Source organism: Canis lupus, chromosome 25 (genome assembly GCF_003254725.2).
Source record: "Canis lupus dingo isolate Sandy chromosome 25, ASM325472v2, whole genome shotgun sequence".
NCBI lineage: Eukaryota > Metazoa > Chordata > Mammalia > Carnivora > Canidae > Canis > Canis lupus.
Window position 1 is genome coordinate 17,305,554 of NC_064267.1, and position 22,987 is coordinate 17,328,540.

The window sequence follows — 22,987 nt, forward strand, 5'->3', positions numbered from 1 at the left end:
TAAGTGGTAACAGAAGACATCTTTTCTGATTCATCATTAGGAATAATGTTTGCTCTTAAGTTTTTGAGCTATTCTTTAATTGGAATTGCTAATAGGTTTTTGTAAAACATGAATGAGTATTGGATATTATTAAATGCATTTCTGCTTAATCTGTTAATGAACTGAATTGTTTTTATGGATATTTCTCATGGTAAAATTACCCTTGCATTTCTGAGTTGAACCCACCTGGATGATCACGTATTATGCCCTTTTATGAATGACTGGATTTGTTTGTTGTCAGAATTATAACAGCTCCACAGATTACTCTGTAATGGATTTGTTTTTCTCTTCTCTAGATCAGTTTGTATAAGATTAGCTATTTTGTTTTGTTTTGTTTTGTTTTGTTTTTGCTAGTTCACTAGATTTCACCTGTAAATCTGCTAAGCCTGGTATTTTCTTTTGGAGAAAAATTTAAACTAACAAAAATTTTAAATGGTTATTTGTGAGAGTATTCAGGTTTTCTTTTTCCTTTTATTCTTTTCCTTTTATTCTTGATCCAAATACCAAGTTACAGTTTTTCTAGGAGTATGTCCATTTTTTTGTAAGTTAAGTTTTTTACTTCCACTTTTTTCTTCACATTTATAATTTTAATTTTGTTACTAGTATCATTTCAGAATACAATTTTAATGTAAAAATGAAATATAGTAATTGGTAAAGATAATTCAAACAGTACATAAAAATTAAAATTCTTAAAAGATCCCATTACTTATCACTTTCTTGGTATCTCTTTACTCACATAGGGTTATAAATACCTTTCCCCCCTAATTATGGACATTTAATACTCAATAACTGTTTAAAAATTTTTTTTGACTAATGACCTTCTGAAACTTAACTATTAATGTTTTAATGTGTTTTTTTTTTTCCCAAATTTTAAGGCATACCAATTAGGCTTAAATAAAAACAAAAATCATTACTTTATGTTATTATGAGCATTTTTTCATTTTATTAATTAGTGTTAGAAATCATGATTAGGGAAATGGTTTATAAATTTGTTGACATGGGTTTAAGCAGTGCTGCAGCAAACATTCTTACATATAAATCACCATCTGCCTTTGCAGTTAAGTAGACGTTCTTAAGTCAGTTTCATGTTCAGTTAACTCTTCAAATACTGTCTTGTTCTACATTAGGCCATTCGTCACAGCTGCTCTTCCATTAAGCAGGTCTTAGAAGGATGGCTATGTTCTGAAAGGAAAGAGGAGAGGTGATAAGCATAGCAGTGAAACTATATTAGAGATTATTTTTTCATAATGTTTGTTTCATAGAAGATTTCTGGTGGCATTTAAAATGAAATATTCCTTTAAAACTTTCAAGAGACAATCAGAAATAAGAGTAGAAAGTCAAGATTAGAGAAAAAGAGCAATTGTGATATGCAGACTAGAAGGTTACTTGTATGTAATAATAAATTTGACTTTTTCGATTTGAATTTGAAAGACTTGGAATGTGATGGGAGATAAGGTTCCTTAAGAGGATCTCATACAAAAAGAGGAAGCCACCTGCTCCTCAGAATATTCTAATATTAAGTAAAAATAAAGGTAGGAAAAAAAATCTCTCCAAAACTTTATATAGAAGGCAGTGCATGAAGTGGAATCATCACTCCCGTGATAATAGATAATGCCTGAACAGATTTTACTTGGCTATTTTTTTTTTTTTAAATAACATTCTTTATGTTTCATTGGATCCTGTTTGGAATTCAGAATTTTTCATTTTCTGCCCATAGTAACAAAGAGGAGGAAATTGCCAGAAAAAGAAAATTTATAGTGCTAAAACAAATTAGAAAATGAATGTGAAAAGATAGCTTGCTAAGCTCTAATAATGATGACAAAGTAGATAGTGTAAGTGAAATCAAAGATTGAGTTTTAGTTGATGTCCTAGTTAAATTTTTTCAAATTTATCAGCTCATGAGCAAACAAATGTCTTTCCAAGAACAACAGGAAAATATAGGGCATTCCCATCCAGTTAGTCATTCCAAGGAAAAACCTCACCAAATATTTTGTGATAGGAGTTTACACTGTCATATATTGTTGACAGTATTCTTTCATCTTTTTTAATGTTTGTGCCACAGAGGTTACTTAATATAGTTTATAATGTTAGTGCTGAAAGCAGTATGTACAAAGGTGGTTGGAAGGAAATAAATGATGTAGAAATGAAAAAAAATGGTTGAATTGATTATTTTCATAGGTATTTATAATCAAAATGAATATGTTCAAGAATATGGATGGCTGTCCTTCAAAAAATTATGAGCTATGAAAGTTTTCAAAGGTGTAATGCATTTTGATGATACTTGAGCAAGAAGAACCAGTAAGCTAGGATCTTTTAGAGATTTTACAAGTATAGTCAATCCTCATACACAAGATCCTTGTTTGCAAATTCTCCCCCTTGCTAAAGCTCTATTTGATAATTCATGGATGTTTGCATGCAATGAAAAATAGGAATTGCCTGACATGCTTTTTCCCAGCTGAGGTCAAACAAGGCAAATGCTCTGCCTTCCTGTCTTAGCCTAATACTGTAAACAAATTTTCATGTTCTCTCGTGCTGCATTTTTTGCATTTTTGTGTGAAATGAGGCATTCCAAATTTTTGTCAAAACATGTTGAAGTTCTTCCTGAGCATTGACTGCCTGGACAATATCAGTATTTGAGATGGCCTCTGAGTGCTCTGCTGAAGGGCTCTCTAGTGTTCTGTGTGCGAGAAGGCTGTGTTGTGCCTTATGGAGCTATGAATTAGATAAGCTTCATTCAGGCATGAATTAATAGTGTCATTGGCCACTAGTTCATTATTAGTAAATGAACAATGTATATTAAGATGTCTGTAAATGGAAAGACACATAAAACTAAGTTGTGCATAAAACAAGGTTGTGCATTGATCTGTTCATCTCTATTTGGTAGAAAATGTAGGGACTAGAGAAGAAACCTAACCTATTTCTAACTCAGTGTTTGTGGCAACTTTATAGACTATAAATACTACAAATAACAAGCATCAACTATTCACAAGATAAGTAAGTTCCAGTTGGTTATATTCAAAGAATTGCTAATTTTTTAAAATATACTTTAAAAAAAAAAAGATTTTATTTATTTGACAGAGAGCACAAGCAGGGGGAGTGAGAGGCAGAGGGAGAGGGAGAAGCAGGATCCCCACAGAGCTGGGAGCCCAGGGTGGGACTTGATCCCAGAACCCTGGGATCGTGACCTGAGCCTCAGGCAGACACTTAACCAATTGAGCCACTCAGATGCCCAGTAAATATACTTTTAAGGCCAGGTAAATATAGAGTAAAAAGTTTGCTCTGTTTTAAATCCTTATTAAATGATTCAGTGACATTCTTTTCATTTTCCTTTCATACGTAAATTTTTCACAAAATGACTTAAAATTTTTATATTTCTTAAAAGATCCATTTTAGGGGTACCTGGGTGAGTCAGTTGGTTAAGTGTCTGCCTTTGGCTTGAGTCACGATCCCAGAGTCCTGGGATGGAGCCCTGCATTGGGCTCCCTGCTCCACAAAGAGGCTGCTTCTCCCTCTCTCTCTGCCTGCCGCTCCCCGTCTGTGCATGCGTTCTCTCTCTCTCTTTCAAATAAATAAAATCCTAAATATAAATAAAAGGTCCATTTTAGGGGTGCCTGGGTGGCATAGTTAAAGCATCTGTCTCTTAGTTTCAGCTCAGATCTGATATCAGGGTCATGAGATTAAGCCCCACTTTGGGCTCTGCGCTTGGTGCAGAGTCAGCTTGAGTTTCTCTCTCCCTCTGCTTTTACCTCCCCCCTCATGCTTGCTCACATGTGTGCATGTGCACACATACTCTCTCTCTCTCAGATAAATCATTTTGAAAAATAAAAGATTTCATTTTACCCAGAAAATGACAGGCTTTTTTTTTTTTTTTTTTAAATATACTGTGGGGGGCAGCCCAAGGATGGCTCAGCGGTTTAGCACCACCTTCAGCCCAGGACTTGATCCTGGAAACCCGGGATCAAGTCCCATATCAGACTCCCTGCATGGAGCCTGCTTCTCCCTCTGCCTGTGTCTCTGCCTGCCTCTCTCTCTCTCTGTCTCTCATAAATAAATAAATAAAATCTTAAAAAAAAATTTACTGTGGGGCAGCGCCCGTGGCTCAGCAGTTTAGCGCTGCCTTCAGCCCAGGGTGTAATCCTGAGACCAGGATCGAGTCCCATGTCAGGCTCCCTGCATGGAGCCTGCTTCTCCCTCTGCCTGTGTCTCTGCCTCTCTCTCTCTCTCTCTCTCTCTCTCTCTGTGCCTCTTATGAATAAATAAATAAAATCTTTAAAAAATATATACTGTGGGTTAATAAAAGCTGAAGGCATAAAAAAACACAATTGATTGGTTGCAGTTCACCTAGGTGCTTATATGACCTGAGGGTGCAGGGTAATCTGGAATACATGAAATAGATCCTCTGTTACTTTTCTTTTTTGAATCATTGACACATTGCTGGAATCACAGTTTGAGATGATTCTCTTTGATGAAGGTTCCAGAGTTCTTTATTTGTAGGGTGAGGGTCTGTTAGCTTTAGAAATCAGTAAAGCTAAGTTATAAATTAGACCAGTTGACCTTCAATATTCCTGGGTCCACTGCCTGGTAACAGAATATCAGAAATCATGGATCGTACCCAAACCTTTTTCAGAATAAACATAGTTCAGAACTAGTCTCTTATTTATAACAAACTTCATATGAGAGGTACTGTTGTTAAAAACTGACCCTAAAATGCTTATTTATCCCTTATGGTCTTCAGTATATTTTCTTTGGGTTTTTGCTCTTCCCCATTGGACTAACTTTGAAAACGTGAAAGAAGGATACATTATTTATGTTTCTGCACTAAGCAGTGGTGCTTGGCACTAAGTATCCTGAGTTTCATTGAATAGTCATCTAGTGAGTTTGTGGATGAAGAAATGGATACATAGATTAAATTATGTACCTTGATTAGTAATTTATGGCAAAATTGGGATGTGGATTCTTGATAGAGTGTGAGAAAATTCAGTGATATGTTAAATATTATGTTAAACACCTTGGGCTCCATAGAGGTATCCTTAACCATATAGACTATGTATAGACTCTTCCTTCTCAGTAGGACAGAGTACTTTACTTTGAAGTTATTTTAGGATACAACCTGTATGTGGTGTAAAAACAAAACGAAACCAAAAAACTGTCAGTATCCAAGCCTGCATAATTGTTAGTGCCCTTCCAGTCTATATTGTTTGCTGTCTGTTTGGCTTCCCCACCCTTGTGCTCACATACTTTGGTTTCTTTGAGTCCTCATGTTTCTGGGGTTCTTTCTGCCTCAGCATCCCCTCCAGGCTCCTTCTTGTGAAGGCCCTATCCTTTTCTTTTTTGTTCTAAAGTGTTAAGGAACATTTATGAGGTTCTCTCCACATATTCTTAAATCTGCTGATTAGGCCAGTCTGTTTTCATCATCCTTCGCTTTTTATAAAATTATTTAAAAGTGTATGATTACACATTTAGTATTTTTATTCTAACAATTCTCTTGATGACAGAAAAATTTTAGTATGATTTTATTTGAAAAGTACATGTTCCACAAAGTATTGAACAGCTAGTCTTCTAAAAAAGTAAACATTAATTCCTTTCTGCTCAAGAATTATATATATTAAATTAGACAGATTTTTGGAAGGTTTAACAAAAAGCCTATACATTTTTACTGCAGTGTTTGATTAATTTTAACATGAGCTCAATTAGCTCAATAATTGGGAACTTTTGCTAAAGGAAAAACTCAAAAGTATTTATATGTCTAACTCTGTAACTTATTATTATAATTCCTATCTTATTTCTTTGGTCATTTGTTTTATGAGTGTTCTTTTCTCTTAGCTTGATAAAGATGACATGGTATACATGGAAGCATATGACAAATTGCTAGAATCCTGGCTAACTTTGGTTCAAGACGACAAACATTTCCATAAAGGCTTTTTTACCCAACACGCAGTTCAAGTTTTCAATTCCTATATTCAGTGCCACCTCGCTGCTCCAGATGGCACAAGAAATTTGGTAAGTTTCAAGCTAGATTGTAAGTAAAAATGTATTTCATCATAGTTCCATCTATTTTATTGTTATACGTTGTATAATACTAGAAATTTAGGAGGAACTTCTTCAGAAGATTTGCTGAGATCACTAGATGGAGAGCAAAAGTAGCCCCATTTTCTAAATGAGTTCATGTTTTGTGGATGCTACTTGTAGTTACCCTGTTTCTCTTCAGTTTTCAGTACCCACCTGTGTCTTCCTAGTTGTCAAGTGATATGAATGACTTCTTGTATATAAAGGACCACGTATCTTAAAGAAGTCAGATCTTTTCAGTGACAGAAGTTAAATTCTCTGGTGTGGGAGGTGGGTTGTGAGTGCAATTTGCTGTGTTTATATATGTATACCGTGGGGGTAATACCCTCCATTTCTTTCTTTTCTATGTCCCTCCACCCCTTTCTTTTGTAATAGCTAGTATTGTCAGCATAGTTAGATAGCAGGCCCTAGACCACTGGACTGGCTGTGTCCGTCTCTCCTTTTCATGTGATGTGCTGAAGTTATTTTATAATACAACAGAAATGCATGATTTACTGAACAAAGGAATGCGGTTCCTTACTCTTTATTTCTTTCATCAATAATAGACTGCCAATGGTGTGGCCTCTCGTGAGGAAGAAGAAATAAGTGAACTTCAAGAGGATGACCGAGACCAGTTTTCAGATCAACTAGCCAGTGTAGGAATGCTAGGAAGAATTGCTGCAGAACACTGTATACCTCTTCTGACAAGGTACACACAGTCCAAAGAAACCCCATGGAGCAAATATTCTCTATTCACAATTCCCTGGAGAGCACTTAAAGTGTTTAAAGACTTTAAACACCCCCACCCCGTATCCCAGCACACTGGAACAAATGGACAGAAACATACTCATGATTGCATTCCTTGGCTTGTACATTTGGAGCCCAGGCACTACAGCATAGATGGCAGAGAGATTGTGGAAAACATGGTATGAGAAATGATTTGACCCATATCAATAAAAACTTGGAATAACCAATTTTCAAATGCCTGTTGTAAACCTTGATTGTTTGTAAAGCAATGTTTTAATTCTATGTCATAAACAATAAATCACAATTCCTATACTGCTATGAGAACAGTTGTGTACTATAATAAATATTTTCATATATGTATTTTTGTGCTAACATTTTAATTTATGTTGTATAATAAATGGAAATTATGAGTTCTAGATCTTTGCTTATTGAACTTTATGAAGCTTTGGGTTTTTTCCCCCCTCTTTCAGTTTATTAGAAGAAAGAGTAACAAGGCTCCATGGTCAGTTACAGCGACATCAACAGCAATTACTTGCTTCACCTGGTTCAAGCACTATTGACAACAAAATGCTTGATGATCTGTATGAAGATATTCACTGGCTTATTTTAGTTACAGGTTGGTTGTTTGTTTCTTTTTAAAATGTAATTGCCACTGAACAGTTTAAACTTCATATGTTAGAAGAAGCTTCATATGTTAAAAATAAAAGTATATACCTAGTGTTGGATGAAATTTGAGTACAGCTGCTGTATATCACAGAGCTGTGGATGCATTTTTTTAAAATATTGGCTAGCGTGTATTTAATGCCAATTACATACCCAATGTCTTATGTGGACAGCCCACTGATTTAGTTCTGTTACCACATTTTTTATTATTATTATCCCTATAATGAAGAATCTGAGAGAGAGTTTTAATAAACTAGCCCGTAGTCACTCTGCTGTTAATTTTTGGAGTCAGAATGCAAATCTAGGCAGTCTGACTGTTAGGGTCTTCTTTTATAACCATATTATCAGTGTTTCTGTATTTTAAATAATAAATTAAAAAATCTTAATTTTTGAAAAAGCATTCCCAAATATTGACTTTTGATAGAGATAATAGTAGAATTCCTATTAAGTTTACAGAATATATTACTGAAAATTTCTAAAAGTAGTAGATTAAAAAGCCTACATGTCAGTATGAATTATAAAATTGGTGAATAAAACATTTATCCTTTGTCCTTTGTATTTGAGTTAATTATCTGAGAAATAGAAAGTTTCTTCTCATCAAACGTGAGATTATCATTAACATTTATAATTTACTTTTACATCAACTTAATATGATATATATAAGTCAGATAAAACTGAAAACATTTATAGTGTAATTTGATAAATATAGATTTGTTAAGTGTTCATTTTTAATTTTTTTTAAACTGAAGGCTACCTCTTAGCTGATGATACTCAGGGAGAGACTCCGCTAATACCTCCAGAAATAATGGAATATTCCATTAAGCATTCATCTGAAGTTGACATTAATACAACACTTCAAATTTTGGGATCTCCAGGAGAAAAGGCTTCTTCCATCCCAGGGTACAACAGAACAGATTCTGTGATTAGGTAATATGAACTCTATAGCTGTGCTCTTGTAATTTATACTGTTTTATAAATTCTGAGTTGATGGGTAGATGACTCGAGTGTTAGGCACGTTGTAAATCTGATACATGAAAGAAAATAAAACTTGGAGAAGCCTTGAAATAAACAAGGATAGCGAGTACTCAGTATGTCTAAGTAATGCCACTCTGGTGGGAACTGACAGCTATATCCTGTACTGAGGAAAACAAATGTAAAATTATTCTGAATCTGAATACAGTGAGACTTTCAGGGCCGTTTGATCTAAAGTACTCCAAACATAGCACTTGTCCATCAGAAAGCAGTGCTGACGCAGTATAGGCACCCTAAATGAATGAAACAAAGTATATAAGATTCCTTGAACTCAGGTGAATATTAAGTATTTTTTGTTCATAAAGCTAAAATTACATTTCAATGGATTTCTTAAGGAAAACTATGATTCTGACCTTACAAAATAGAAATATTTGTCCTGAATATGTGAAACTTGAGGCACCTGTCAGGTGAAGTTAGAGGACAGTAGCGTATCTCAGATGAGAATTCACTTTAATCTTCATAGTAATGGTGGCAAAATTTTCATTAATTCTTAATGGTGAAATTAAAGAGGGATATCAAACCTTAGACCAAATATCCTCCTAAAAGTGGATTTGAAAATAGCACTTTACATTTCCAGTATCTTTAAATTTAGGTTTCAGGCAGAGATATCAGTAATGAAAAGCTTTTTTTTTTTTTTTAAATTATGATGTATATGCTTTATTGTGGCAGTCTGGAACCGAGCCCACAGTAGTGGGCCGGTGCTTTACTTCTCATTATATTTTATCCATCAGATATTTAATTAAACTAATCTACAGTCAGTACACTATTTACCTTTTGTTTTTGCTTTTTTTTTTTTAATTTAAATTCAATTTGCCAACATGTAGTTAACACCCAGTGCCCTCCTCAGTCAGTTGCAAATCCGTAACTCAAGAAGGGTGCTATGCCCCCCTCCCATTTTTAATTTTAATGCAAAAATACATGGATATCATTTATACCCGTGCAGTAGAAAATAAGATTTAAAAAAAAATGAACTGTGAAGCTAATATAAAGAAAATGTTTGAGAATTTATTTTCTTTATTATTTTATTCTCATTTGAAATAAAATATCAGTGCTCTGTTGAAAAAGTTTTCTTTTGGGGGTTACTATAGGCATTAGGTTAGGTGCTTGTAGAAATCATTGCATTTGCTTTGGCTTGATTCATGGTAAATATTAATTTCAAAGGCAGTTCATTTCAGGATGCTGTTGTACTATATTCCTTTGTCACATTTCTTGCCTGGGCAGTACCATCAGGAATGCTTTCCTTGTATTTTCAGTGCTTTTTCAATTTTTGCCAGTCTCAGGTATCAGTGTGGGAGCAAAACATTTTTGTATCTGAGAGCACAGACTATGGAGGGTTGAGGTGAGGGTTGGAAAACAAAAATTACCTTTTTTTAAAATCTAAAGAATTAACGTGAAAGTATGGGAGACTGTGAGTGCTATCTGAAATATAAAGTATGCTTAGAGAGCATACTTAAGAAATTAAAATAGGGGCAGCCCGGGTGGCTCAGCAGTTTAGCGCAGCCTTCAGCCCAGGGCCTGATCCTGGAGACCCAGGGTCGAGTCCCATGTCAGATTCCCTGCATGGAGCCTGCTTCTCCCTCTGCCTGTGTCTCTGCCTCTCTCTCTTTCTCTCTGTGTCTCTCATGAATAAATAAATAAAATCTTAAAAAAAAATTAAAATAGGATTAGAAATTGGAACTATCAACAATTTAAAAATATTTTGAATGTAACATTGTATGTCAACTACACTGTAATGAAAAAAAATTTATGTCTTTATCAGCTGTTTTTTCAGTTCCCCTGTGTGCCAGGATCTGAGAATATACAGTTCCCCTGTGTGCCAGGATCTGAGAATATAATAGAAGTCTGTTAAGAGTGATAGAGGAACACCTAGGTTTACCTATCCTGTTGGCAGGGGAAGGATCAGGGGGTGCTTTTGGAAAAGATAGCATTTAAACTGACAGTTGAGGGGGATGAATAAGGAGTTTGCAACATACAGCAGAAGGTGAAGAGTATTCCAGGCAGTGACAATAGCATAGGCAGAGGTCTGGAAGTGAGAGTGTGGCTTAAAGCAAGGGAAGTTTGGTGTTGCTCACATGTAAATGGTAGAAAAGATTGGAAGTAGGGAGGTGAACTGATCAAACTATAGTAGTAGAATTACACAGTGGAAGATGGATTTAAAGGATGACGAGGCAGGTTAGGAAGCATTTTCATCAGCAAGTAAGGACAGAAAGAGGCGGATGTTTTTTTCAGAGGTAACCCCATGGGATTTTGCCCACTGCTGGGGTGGGGCGGTGAAGATCTAAGAGCTAAGGGGGCCGAAGCTTTATCTGCCTGTAAAATGCCTGTGCTACTCTTCTTTACCTTGCTTCCACTTTATAAAAGAAAAGCAAAATTTCTCACTCATTCTGAACCTTATTGTAATGTATAGGCAAGTATGTAAAAATGTACAGGGTGCCAAATAAAAGGACAGTTTCAAATAGTATGGTGTTGGGAGTGAATGACTGAGTAATGGATAACCAGTAATTTTGTAAGTCAGGAAGTTTTTCACCTCTTTGCATTAAATGACATTGAAGAAATCAAGTTGTCATTTAACAGATTATTAAAAATAATTTTTGATGGTAGATCTCTGGTTTTTGGCATAGAACTTGGAAGAAGTTCAAAAATTGAGGAACCCTGTTATTTTAAAAATGCTTTCCATTTATGTTTTCTCAGTATTTCTATTTAAACAAAAACGGAATCCAATCAAATTATGCTCAACTGTCTCATTCTAGCAATAAGTAATATTTTTTCACAGATACATGAGCTAATTTGGAAAAACAAAATCTTGCTACATTAATTTCATTGACAAATGTATAAAATTTTATGTTTAATAATTTATTTAAATTTGCATTATATTTTGCTTAATTGTGTACTAATAAGTATTGCAATGATAGATAATCCAAAAGATGTTTTAAAACAGTCTTCTGATCACTGGGAATTTGTATAATTATGTTTCAATAACTAGACACACTTGTTTCAAAGAATTATATAGTGTTATCAATAAATGAATATTAAAATGTATAATCTGTGGGGGAATGAATTTGAAATAAAAAAATTTTTTAAGGAGAAAAACAATGTAAAGTTTCCAACTGTTAAAGAAAAACTTGTTTATTTTTCAAATGGATGATGGTGGGTATCAGAACACTGATAATTAAATTCCTGTGCATAAACTTAGAAAGTTATTAAAATTATTTAATTCAAATTTTACTACGCTGCAAGTTTTATCATTTAAAACTATTCATTCTTATGGGAAAAATCTGATATATCAACTTAACTGTATTGTGAGGTCATAGTCATTTTTTGTTCACATCTACTCTAAAATAATTCTTGAAAATTTGAGCACTGGTGATATAGGGAGTGTGTAATATATAGGGAAAAAAGATGTTCTGGGGATAGAAACTTAAAAACCACCTGTTTGATACAAGGGAAGAAGTTATTTCAAAAAGACAGAGTGCTAAATAATAGTACTTTCAAGACATCCAGTTGGATAAAGAGCTGAAAGATAAGATTTTGTTACAAGGAGATAATTTCAGTCATCTTGATAGCAATAAGGAAAAGTAGCAGAAGCCAAACTCCAGATGATTAGAATCCCTGTCTGGCATGGATGTCCATAAAATGGTGTTAAAATGAATTCTTTCAATTACATCTTTTCTTCCTCTGCCTTTTAGCTAAAGTCAAGTTAAATCTATATCACTTCTGATTATGTTCTCTCCTACTCCCACCCCCAGAACAAAGACTTTTTAACTTAACTGCATATCATGCTCTGTTATCAACACCACAGAGCCCAATGAATCATTGGGATGCCTGGGTGACTCAGTGGTTGAGCATCTGGCCTCTGGCTCAGAGCGTGATCCCAGAGTCCTGAGATCAAGTCCCACATCAGGTTCCTTGGATGGAGCTTGCTTCTCCCTGTGTCTCTCTCTGCCTCTCTCTGTGTCTCTCATGAATAAATAAACAAAATCTTCTAAAAAAAAAAAGAAGTAGTGTAGGAGAGGACAGTATACACTTACATAGATAATTTTTTCAGCAAGTTTTTATTTTAAAATACCATTAAGAATCAAGTTTGTTAGGAAGTATATAGGACTTTCAGATTTAGGGATAAGATTCAATATTCAGGGCATTCTGGATAAATCAATTTCCAAATCTTCTACCATAAAATGACAAATGTATGAAAACTGCTAACCATGGGAGTTTTGAGTAGTGACAAAGTGCTGAATAACATAACATTTACTCTGAACTTTTAATTTTGTGTCTTCATTTTGATTGTGAAAAACATCTGTAGATGGTAATGCTGAGACTTGGAAATGCAATACAGTATCCGCAGAAGGTTGTATGTGTGACTTCTTTTTCTTGTTTCCTACTTCCTCAAAGGTCAGAAGTAAAATGGGACATTTGTCTACCACTGTGTTGATGAAAATTTCAAGTATAGTCTGGCCCAAATTCAGAGAGTTGAAAAACAGGAAAAGGACTTTTAAGAAAAAATGTGATTAAACAGTCAATAAATAAATAAATGACTTCTTTTTTATACCTACAGGTTGTTATCTGCCGTTCTAAGAGTTTCAGAAGTTGAATCTCGAGCAATAAGAGCAGATCTCACTCATCTACTAAGCCCTCAAATGGGCAAAGATATTGTTTGGTTTCTAAAACGCTGGGCAAAGACTTATCTCCTGGTGGATGAGAAACTATATGATCAGGTCAGAATGTAAAACTGACTTTGTTTGGATTTATGATGACACTTATGGAAATGAGAACATTTTAAACATTTTTCTTGGTGATTTTCTCATCAAAATGGAACTAAGAGCTGGACATCTTCCACTTTAAGGAGAACTGGCATGCAATCACATTAGATTTTTTTTTAGATCACATTAATTTATAAATTATTGGGAATGAATTAATTTATGTTCTTTGTATTTGGTGTAAATACCATTAAGTATGTTAATATGACTGTAACGTTGACAGAAAAATTGCATTGGAAGATGTAAGTGGATTGAGGATGTCCTTTTTGGACATTAACAGAAATGAATACATTTATAAAATGTGAAATAAGTAGTACTTATTTAGATGCTGATTTTAGTGATTTTTATGTAGATTTCTTTTGAAGCTGGTCTTTCTGACCTTAAAAATTTGATTTTCTCTCTTAAGATAAGTCTACCATTCAGTACAGCATTTGGAGCAGATACAGAAGGTTCTCAGTGGATTATTGGCTACCTCTTACAAAAGGTCATCAGTAACCTCTCAGTGTGGAGTAGTGAGCAGGACCTTGCAAATGACACTGTGCAGCTCCTTGTCACTTTGGTGGAAAGAAGAGAAAGGTAAGCTGATCATAGGAAGCAGGCTGTGTGTGTGTGTGTGTGTGTGTGTGTGTGTGTGTGTGTAGTCTTTTAAGTGGCAGTTATGTGGTTCTATGGTCCAGATAGTCCCTGCATTTTGGAGCAGTGTACTTAAAAAAAAAATCATATTATTGCTTTAAACGCAAATAGAGCTTTCCCTCATTACAATTGAGGATTGTGTTGACTATTTGAGGATTTGGCATTAAAGAATCTTAAAAGAAACATACATGTTTAATTCAGTAATTTATAGTTTTTTTTTAAAGATTTATTTATTTGTTTGTTTGTTTATTTATTTATTTTGGGGGGGGCGGGGGGGAGAGGGAGAGGCAGAGACACAGGAGGAGGGAGAAGCAGGCTCTATGCCAGGAGCCTGATGTGGGACTCGATCCTGGGACTCCAGGATCACGCCCTGGGCCAAAGGCAGGCACTAAACCGCTGAGCCACCCAGGGATCCCCAGTAATTTATAGTTTTAAAAACACTTTAATACAGAATAATCTTTTAGTTTTCCCAGGTATCCTATTATTCCTTTTTTTTCTCCATTCCATTTTTAAGATGAGAAGAACTGATAATTATTTTGCAAGTTAAGAGCTTTTAGTGTTTTCTACAGCAAACTCTGAAAATGTTACTCATTTTTCTCATTATACAGGAATGTGATTGTTACTACTCCTGGCATTTGGCTATTATTTATTGAGTTCTAATTTACTAGGTATTGTTCCAAGCATTTTATATATAATATTTTATTTAATCATAATATCAATCTTAACCATGAGAGTTAGGTCTGTTTTTACTGTTGTTACCCCTTTTTTTACAAATCTGGAAACGAAATAAGAGACAGTAAATAAATTTTACATTGTCAAACAGCTGATGGGATTTGAGCACAAACTTGTATGACTCCAAATTCTATACCAAGTTGACTATATTGTACTTCAAAAATTAAATTCATTTACCTTCCTTTTTTTTTTTTTTTTTACTTAGTATACATACAATGTAAGTAACACATCTTATGTTTTGTTGTTTCTGTCTGTAGGGCAAACTTAGTTATTCAGTGTGAAAACTGGTGGAACTTAGCTAAGCAGTTTGCAAGCCGAAGCCCACCTCTGAATTTCTTGTCAAGTCCTGTGCAGAGGACACTGATGAAGGCTCTTGTCTTAGGAGGTTTTGCACATATGGACACAGAAACCAAGCAGCAGTATTGGACGGAGGTAACAGTTCCCTTTATTTTGATTGCACCCTCTTATGTCTTATCCTGTGTGTTGCTATAAAATACTCTTTGGAGACATAAACATTTCAGTCATACCTTTCCGATGCTTTTCCCTTATAATGAGTAGGTTGAATTATTTTACAAATATTATCAGTCATTCTGTAGTTGGCACATTTTTGCCCACAACTCAAATGAGAGCCTAAGGAATCAGTGAAATATCCCCTTGTCTTGAATAAAGAGATGCAGATTAACCACTGTATTAGTTTGCTAGGACTGCTGTAACAAAATACCACAAACTTAGTGACATAAACAACACAAAATTATTGTCTTAAGAGTTCTGTAGACTAGAAGTCCAGGATCAAGGTGTTGGTAGGGTTGGTTCCATTTGAAGGCTGTGAGGGATAAGCTGTTCCAAGACTCTCCCCCAAATTTCTAGTGGTTTGTTGGCAGTCTTTGGCATTCCTTAGGTTGTAGAAGCATCATCATAATCTGTCTTTATCTTCACATAATATTCTCCATGTGTGCATGTCTGTAAAGATACCTACCAGTCATACTGAATTAGAGGCCCATCCTAATGACCTTTTCTCTTTTTTTAAGATTTTATTTATTTATTCATGAGAGACAGAGAGAGGCAGAGACATAGGCAGAGGGAGAAGCAGGCTCCACGCAGGGAGCCTGATGCGGGACTCCATCCCAGGTCTCCAGGATCATGCCCTGGGCCGAAGGCAGGTGCCAAACCGCTGTGCCACCCAGGTGTCTCATCTAATTACCTATTCTTAATTTAATTATATCTGCAACAATCCTGTTTCCAAATAAGGTCACATTCTCAGGTAGTACGGACTTGGACTTCAACATATTAATTTGAGGGGGACATAATTCAATACCACTGTGGACCCATTGCCTTACGTAAGTTAGCTTTGAATCAGGAACCAAGAGTTATTGTATGTAAGTGAATGGCCTGTAGTTCTTGTGACTAGAATGCTGTTAATGTCTGAGAAGGGAACAGAGTAACAGAATTAGGTATTCATCTGTGACTTCAGGCCAGAGTTTAAATAATTATATTGTCATATGTATAGCTTTAAATAGAATTAGGATATCTTCATGAATATGCATATTCACTCAGGACAGGACTGATTATCTGAACTTATGTTCTATGCTAAGAGGAGTTGGAAAAAGATATCAGCTATATTTTGGGCTTGAACCTGAAGAACAGAGGTTGGCAAATTGGAGCCCATAGACCAAATCTAGCCTGCTGTCTCTTTATAAATAAAGTTTTATTGAAACAGTCATGTCCAGTTGTTTACATTTTATCTCTGGCTGCATCTGTACTACAGTGCAATTGTAATTGGGTAGTTGAGCCAGAGATGACATGTTCTGTAAAGTCTATATTTACTCTCTGGCCCTTTGGAGACTTAAATTCCATCTTTGGGGTGTTTGGGCAGTTAGTGAATTGGGAAGAGGATGATAGTGACAGAATTCTGTGAATGGCATTGACTAAGTCATGTTCTCTGATTCATGGTTTTTGGAACCTAAATTACTTCAGGAAGTGGTTTAACTTACACATGTTGTAAAGTGATTATTACAAGAAGTTTAGTCATCTCATACAATAAAAAGAAAAAATTTTTCTTGTGATGAGAACTCTGAGGATCTATTCTTTTAATCGTTTGCTTTCCTGTATATCATAGAGCAGTGTTAACTTTGGTCTTCATGTTGTACATCACACTTCTAGTACTTACTTATCTTACAACTGGAAGTTTGTACCTTTCAACTACCTTACTCAAATTTCCCCTACCACCCCTATTTTCCATCTCTAGTAGCTACAAATCTTTTTCTTTCTTTTTTTTTTAAATCTTTCTTTTTAAAGATTTATTTATTTATTCATTCATACATTCATTCATTCATTCATTCATAGAGACACAGAGAGAGAGACAGACAGACACAGGCAGAAGGAGAAGCAGGCTCCATGCAGGGAGCCTGACGTGGGACTGTATCCCAGGTTTCCAGGATCATGCCCTGGGCTGCAGGCAGCGCTAAACCTCTGCGCCACCGAGGCTGCCCACAAATCTTTTTCTGAGTTGGGATTTTTTTGTTTTCTTATTTCATTTTATTAAAATTCCTCGTATAAGATCATATGGTATTTGTCTTTCTTTTTTTTTTTTTTTTTTTTTTTTAAATTTTTTTTTTTTTTTTTTTTTTTATGATAGTCACAGAGAGAGAGAGAGAGAGGCAGAGACACAGGCAGAGGGAGAAGCAGGCTCCATGCACCGGGAGCCTGACGTGGGATTCGATCCCGGGTCTCCAGGATCGCGCCCTGGGCCAAAGGCAGGCGCCAAACCACTGCGCCACCCAGGGATCCCCCGGTATTTGTCTTTCTTTGTCTAAGTACTTAACATATACCCTCAAGGTTCATCCATGTGGTTGCAATGATAGGATTTTCTCATTTTTTTGGCTATATATTCCATTGCTTATGTACCACAACTTCTTTATCCATTCATCCATTGATGGACACTCAGGTTGTTTCCATGTCTTGGCCATTGTAAATAATGCTGCCATGAATGTGGGGTACAGATGTTTTCCCAAATTATTGTTTTTGTTTCCTTTGGATATATTGCCAGAAGTGAAATTACTGGGTCATATGATAATTCTGCTTTTAATTTTTTCATGGTCCTCCATACTGTTTTCCATAATGGCTGCACCACTTTACAATCCCTACCAGTAGTGCACTGGGATCCCCTTTTCTCCACATTCTTGCCAGCATGTATCTCTTGTCCTTTTGATGCTAGCCATTTTAAAAGGCATGCGGTTTTGATATCAATTTCCCTAATGACTAGTGAACTATGTGTTATTTCTTTATGTAGACCAGAAGTTACAATGATCCTCAGAATGAGGAATATAGGGGCGTCTGAGTGCTCAGTTGAGCATCCAGCCCTTAGTTTTGCTCAGGTCATGATCTCAGGATTGTGTGATCAAGCCCCTCATCAGGCTTAATGCTAGGTGTGGAGCCTGCTTAAAATTTGCTCTCCCTCTCCCCCACCATGCACTTGTAAGTTCACATGCTCATTCTCTCTCTCTCTCTCTCTCTCTCTCTCTCTCTCTCTCAAATAAATCTTTAAAATGGGGACTGTAACATGTGGTTCAGATATTGTTTTCAGTGCTTTTTCTGCCTCCAGTAATTAGAAATGCTTTAGAAAGTGGAATATTTATTCAAGTCGAAGAAATAAAGTTGAAATAAATGAAGCATGTGAATTAAATATTTAGAAAATTTATGCTTTACTTTGATAGGTTCTTCAGCCACTTCAGCAGCGATTCTTAAGAGTGATAAATCAAGAAAACTTCCAGCAGATGTGTCAGCAAGAGGAAGTCAAACAGGAAATCACTGCCACACTGGAGGCCCTGTGTGGCATTGCTGAGGCTACCCAGATTGACAATGTAGCAATTCTTTTTAATTTTTTGATGGACTTCCTTACCAATTGTATTGGATTGATGGAAGTTTACAAAAATACACCAGAAACTGTCAATCTCATAATAGAAGTTTTTGTTGAAGTTGCACATAAACAGATATGCTATCTTGGAGAGGTAAGCATTTTCTAATTTTATCCTTTTAGGATTAGAACTCCTTAAAGTACAACAAAATAACAGATACTTTACTTTAAATTTAATGATTATTATCTGAAATAATACTTTTGTGCCTCCAGAAGAGTTTCCAAAAAGACTTCAGAACTTTTCAGAAGAACTCAGAATTCAGAGGGAGGCTTATTGAAGGAATATAAAGTCTTGGCCTAATACTGTTAATAATCAGTAATTTTTTGAGATATAATGTTATTCAAATTCTTCCAAATGAGGAATGTTTGATAAGACAGATGGTAGAAAAATTTAATCAACTTCTGTCTCTTGAAACTATAAGGCTTAAAATTTTAAATGGCAGTTTGTATCTTTGCTTTATAAATCAGATGGATATTTAGACACTGAATTCTTTTACAATCAGGATGCAAAGTGCATATTTAATCCTATTTAGAAATTACTTAGCTTTTTTAAAACTGCTTTAAAAAATATAATTGTAATTGCCTACAGATTAACATAAATCTTGTTTTGAACCATTTCATATGGGTTCCTGATTTGTAATTTTTTGTTAGATCAGAGGTACCTGCTCAAAAGTAAGGTTTTATTTTTTAAATATTACAAATGTAATCACAGATGCATAACTGAGAAGGCGAGCCATTGCCATTTATTCTGATGTTTAAGACCACTGTTTGGTACTCTGTGCTTTTATTTTTGCAAGTTAAACAATGTTAAATTTTGAAACAATAAATGTTATACAAGAAGTTAATAAACAGCAGAAGTAAAACATTTCTGTTGCCAAAATCTTCTCTCTCTAGTGTGTATTAATTACCAAATGAACAAAAAGTGGTTGTCAAATTTTGTTAGGAAACTGCTAATTTTTGGGCAGCCTCGGTGGCGCAGCAGTTTAGCACCGCCTGCAGCCCAGGGCATGATCCTGGAGACCCGGGATTGAGTCCCATGTTGGGCTCCTGCATGGAGCCTGCTTCTCCCTCTGCCTGTGTCTCTGCCTCTCCCTCCCTCCTTCTCTCTCTCTCTCTTTCTCTCTCACATGAATAAATGAATAAAAATCTTAATAAAAAAAGGAAACTGCTAATTTTCAAAATGTAACTGTAATCTTTAATATATGGTTTTTCATTTTTCTTTATGTTTTATAGTAGCTTAAAACAAGTATTTGACCTGTTGGGACTCAGAGTAAACTTATTAGATTATAGATTATAATTTTAAATTTCTTTTTTAGGGTTTATATTTTTTCCCAACTAAGTTCTATTTAGTAGTGTAATTTATGCACATTCTTTTACAGTCCAAAGCAATGAACCTATATGAAGCCTGCCTTACTTTGCTGCAAGTATATTCTAAGAATAATTTAGGGCGGCAAAGAATAGATGTTACAGCTGAGGAAGAGCAATACCAAGACCTGCTTCTCATTATGGAACTTCTTACTAACCTTCTCTCAAAAGAATTCATAGATTTCAGTGATACAGGTAAGATGTAGTGTGATGGTTATGGTTTTAAACTTTGTTTTTATTGTCTTTTTTTACAGTAAAGGAATGTTGTTTGTTTGTTTTAAACTTTCTTTTCTTAAAAAAATTTTTTTTAGATTTTTTTTTTATTTATTTATTTATTTATTTATTTATTTATTTATTTATTTATTTATTTATTGAGAGAGAGAGAGAGAGAGAGAGAGAGAATGGCTGGGACACAGGCAGAGGGAGAAGCAGGCTCCATGCAGGGAACCCGACATGGGACCCGATCCCGGATCTCCAGGATCACACCCCAGGCTGCAGGCAGCGCTAAACCGCTGCACCACCAGGGCTGCCTGAATGTTGTTGTTTTTAAGATTTATTTATTTATTCATGAAGGACACAGAGAGAGGGAGGAGCAGGCTCCCTGTGGGGAACCTGATGCAGGACTCCATCCCAGGACCCCGGGATCATTTCCTGAGCCAAAGGCAGATGCTCAACCACTGAGCCACCCAGGCATCCCCAAAGGAATGTTTTTAAGTGAAGTTTTATGAGGAAGTTCAATTTACAAAATCATGAAAGTCAGTCTCTTTGGTTGAGTGAAGGTAGGACCAACATTCCTTTCCTGCTTGGCTCTTGTCTAATAAGAATAATAGTAATCATACCTTCCATCTATTAGGTTCTTAAAAATGCCAATCACTGTTCATATTACAGTGGCAAGAAATAGGTTTCGTTGTTATACTCATTTTATAGTGAGGAAACACACAGAGAAAATCATGTTACTTGCCCACAGATCTATAGCAAGTAAATTGTAGGACAGATATTTACATCCCAGCATCTGAATGAGATCCCAGGGGCCAGTCTTTTCTGAGTTACACTTTATTGACTAAATCACTCCTCTCTCTCCTCTGAGGTAGCTACCCACGAAAACTGTAGCATTTTCCAGATTGCAGCTTGGTTGGGAACCTTGTTGGGATGGGAAACATTGAACTCTGGAGCTGACAGGCCACACTTGGGAAGACCTAACTTAGTTAGCTTTCCTTCACTTTTTCTGACTATTAAAGTGCCTGTTAAAGGGCACCATAATAAATACCTTTTGAAATGTCTTAAAGATTAGCTACAGGGACACCTGGGTGGCTCAGTGGTCGAGTGTCTGCCTTCAGTTCAGGGTGTGGTCCTGGGATTGAGTCCCACATCGGGCTCCCCTCAGGGAACCTGCTTCTCCCTCTGCTTATGTTTCTGCTTCTCTCTCTCTGTCTCTCAAGAATAAATAAATAAAATCTTTAAAAATTAGCTACAAAGTATCATTATGCCTAGCATTGTTCCTGGCAACCAGTAGGTAAAAAAACGTTGTTACTATAGGCAAGAACTTTATTAGTAATTGAAATATCATTTATTTTACATAGTTTTACTTCATGTGCCTATTAACCCACTGGCAACCATGCCTTAAGCCACAAGGGATCTTGTTTTCTAAGAGAAAAATGAATCCTATCTAGAGCCTCCTTTCAAATGTTGTGCAGACACTTTTGACTTCCTTATAAGATTCTCTGAGTTGGGTCCTGTTATGTTCCACTTTTCCCCACTACTTGAGATTCTTCTTTCTGTTTCCTATATTGGGTTATTTTCCTTATTCACTAAAAATAGTTTTTTGCAATGTCTGCCCTCCCCTAGGCACTACCAGTGTTACAGTACAGAGGGCTTACCCTCCTTCACAGTTAACTAGGGGTACCTAGGAGAGATGGTTTCAAAAGCTCCGTCCTTCATGTTCCCTCAGTGAATTCTTTCTACACCAAAACCTCAGCTGCCCCTCTTTTTCTAGGCCCAGCCTCTCACCAAGTGTCATTCCCATGTTTTCTGATTTGTTCAGGTTGATGCTTCTCCATCCAGGAGTTCTTAACCTTTTCTAGAGCACATGTGCCTTTAAAATCTGAAGTAGTTACTGAGCCATTCCCTTAAAAAAGTGTATGTTACACCACCCTCAGAGTTTTTTGCAAGGCTTTTAGTTGAGTTGTGAACTCTTAGGAACTCAGCTGTATACTTTCCAGGGCTATAACGACCCAGGTCAAGAACCCTGTACTCTGAGAAGTCTGACTCAAAGTTAAGAGCTTGTCTTAAAAGGGATGGGAAGAGCCGTTAAAGGTTATGAATAAGGAAAAACATCCCTGTCAAGGTCGTGGTGCAATTTGCAGCTCTAAGAACACATTGTATAGTTGAATGGCAAGTTTTCACAATAAAAAGGCAAAAAGATTGAAGTCATAATAGAACATTAAGAAGAGAAATTGAGGGCAGCCCCGGTGGCGCAGCAGTTTAGTGCCACCTGCAGCCCAGGGTGTATGATTCTGGAGACCCGGGTTCAAATCCCACATCGGGCTCCCTGCATGGAGCCTGCTTCTCCCTCTACCTGTGTCTCTGCCTCTCTTTCTCTCTCTCTCTGAATGAATGAATGAATGAATGAATGAATAAATAAATAAATATAATCTTAAAAAAAAGAAGAAGAAGAAAAGAAATTGAGGCTAAAATGCTCAGGATTTGAAAGTACAAACAGGGGTAAAAGAGAATAAAATGAGGGAGAATGGGGAAAACTAAAATAAGAGTAGATAAGGTTAAAAATTGGAAGAATGAAGATAATTAAAATAGAAAATGATAAAGAAACAGCAGTACCTGTTAAAATAGATGGCAGCAAGGAAGGTGATTTATTTTTAAAGTAAAGATAATTGAGATAAAATAGAAAATACTTTAAATATTATGAAATGCAATTAACATAGTAGGTGGAAGATTAAAAGCATAAGTGGAAATGGGCCTCTGCTCTACATTCTTGAATTCTTAGGAGAGCTTGTGGCTTGAGAGCTGAGTCCCACAAAGCACAAGGCAGGACCTTCTGTATAGGCCT

General features: G+C 35.8%; 1 protein-coding gene across 8 annotated transcripts in view; it reads left to right on the plus strand.

Annotated features, from left to right (window-relative positions):
• The window catches only part of XPO4 (exportin 4), a 122,445-nt gene that overhangs the window by 87,375 nt on the left and 12,083 nt on the right, over positions 1-22,987 (plus strand). For all 8 annotated transcript variants that reach the window (XM_025462739.3, XM_025462738.3, XM_035716628.2 and 5 more), the window contains 9 exons: positions 5,863-6,039; positions 6,651-6,793; positions 7,302-7,447; positions 8,244-8,421; positions 13,079-13,238; positions 13,687-13,856; positions 14,903-15,077; positions 18,359-18,652; positions 19,938-20,118. In XM_025462739.3, the coding sequence (XP_025318524.1) occupies positions 5,863-6,039; positions 6,651-6,793; positions 7,302-7,447; positions 8,244-8,421; positions 13,079-13,238; positions 13,687-13,856; positions 14,903-15,077; positions 18,359-18,652; positions 19,938-20,118 (1,624 nt within the window). The remainder of the gene's footprint in view (positions 1-5,862; positions 6,040-6,650; positions 6,794-7,301; positions 7,448-8,243; positions 8,422-13,078; positions 13,239-13,686; positions 13,857-14,902; positions 15,078-18,358; positions 18,653-19,937; positions 20,119-22,987) is intronic.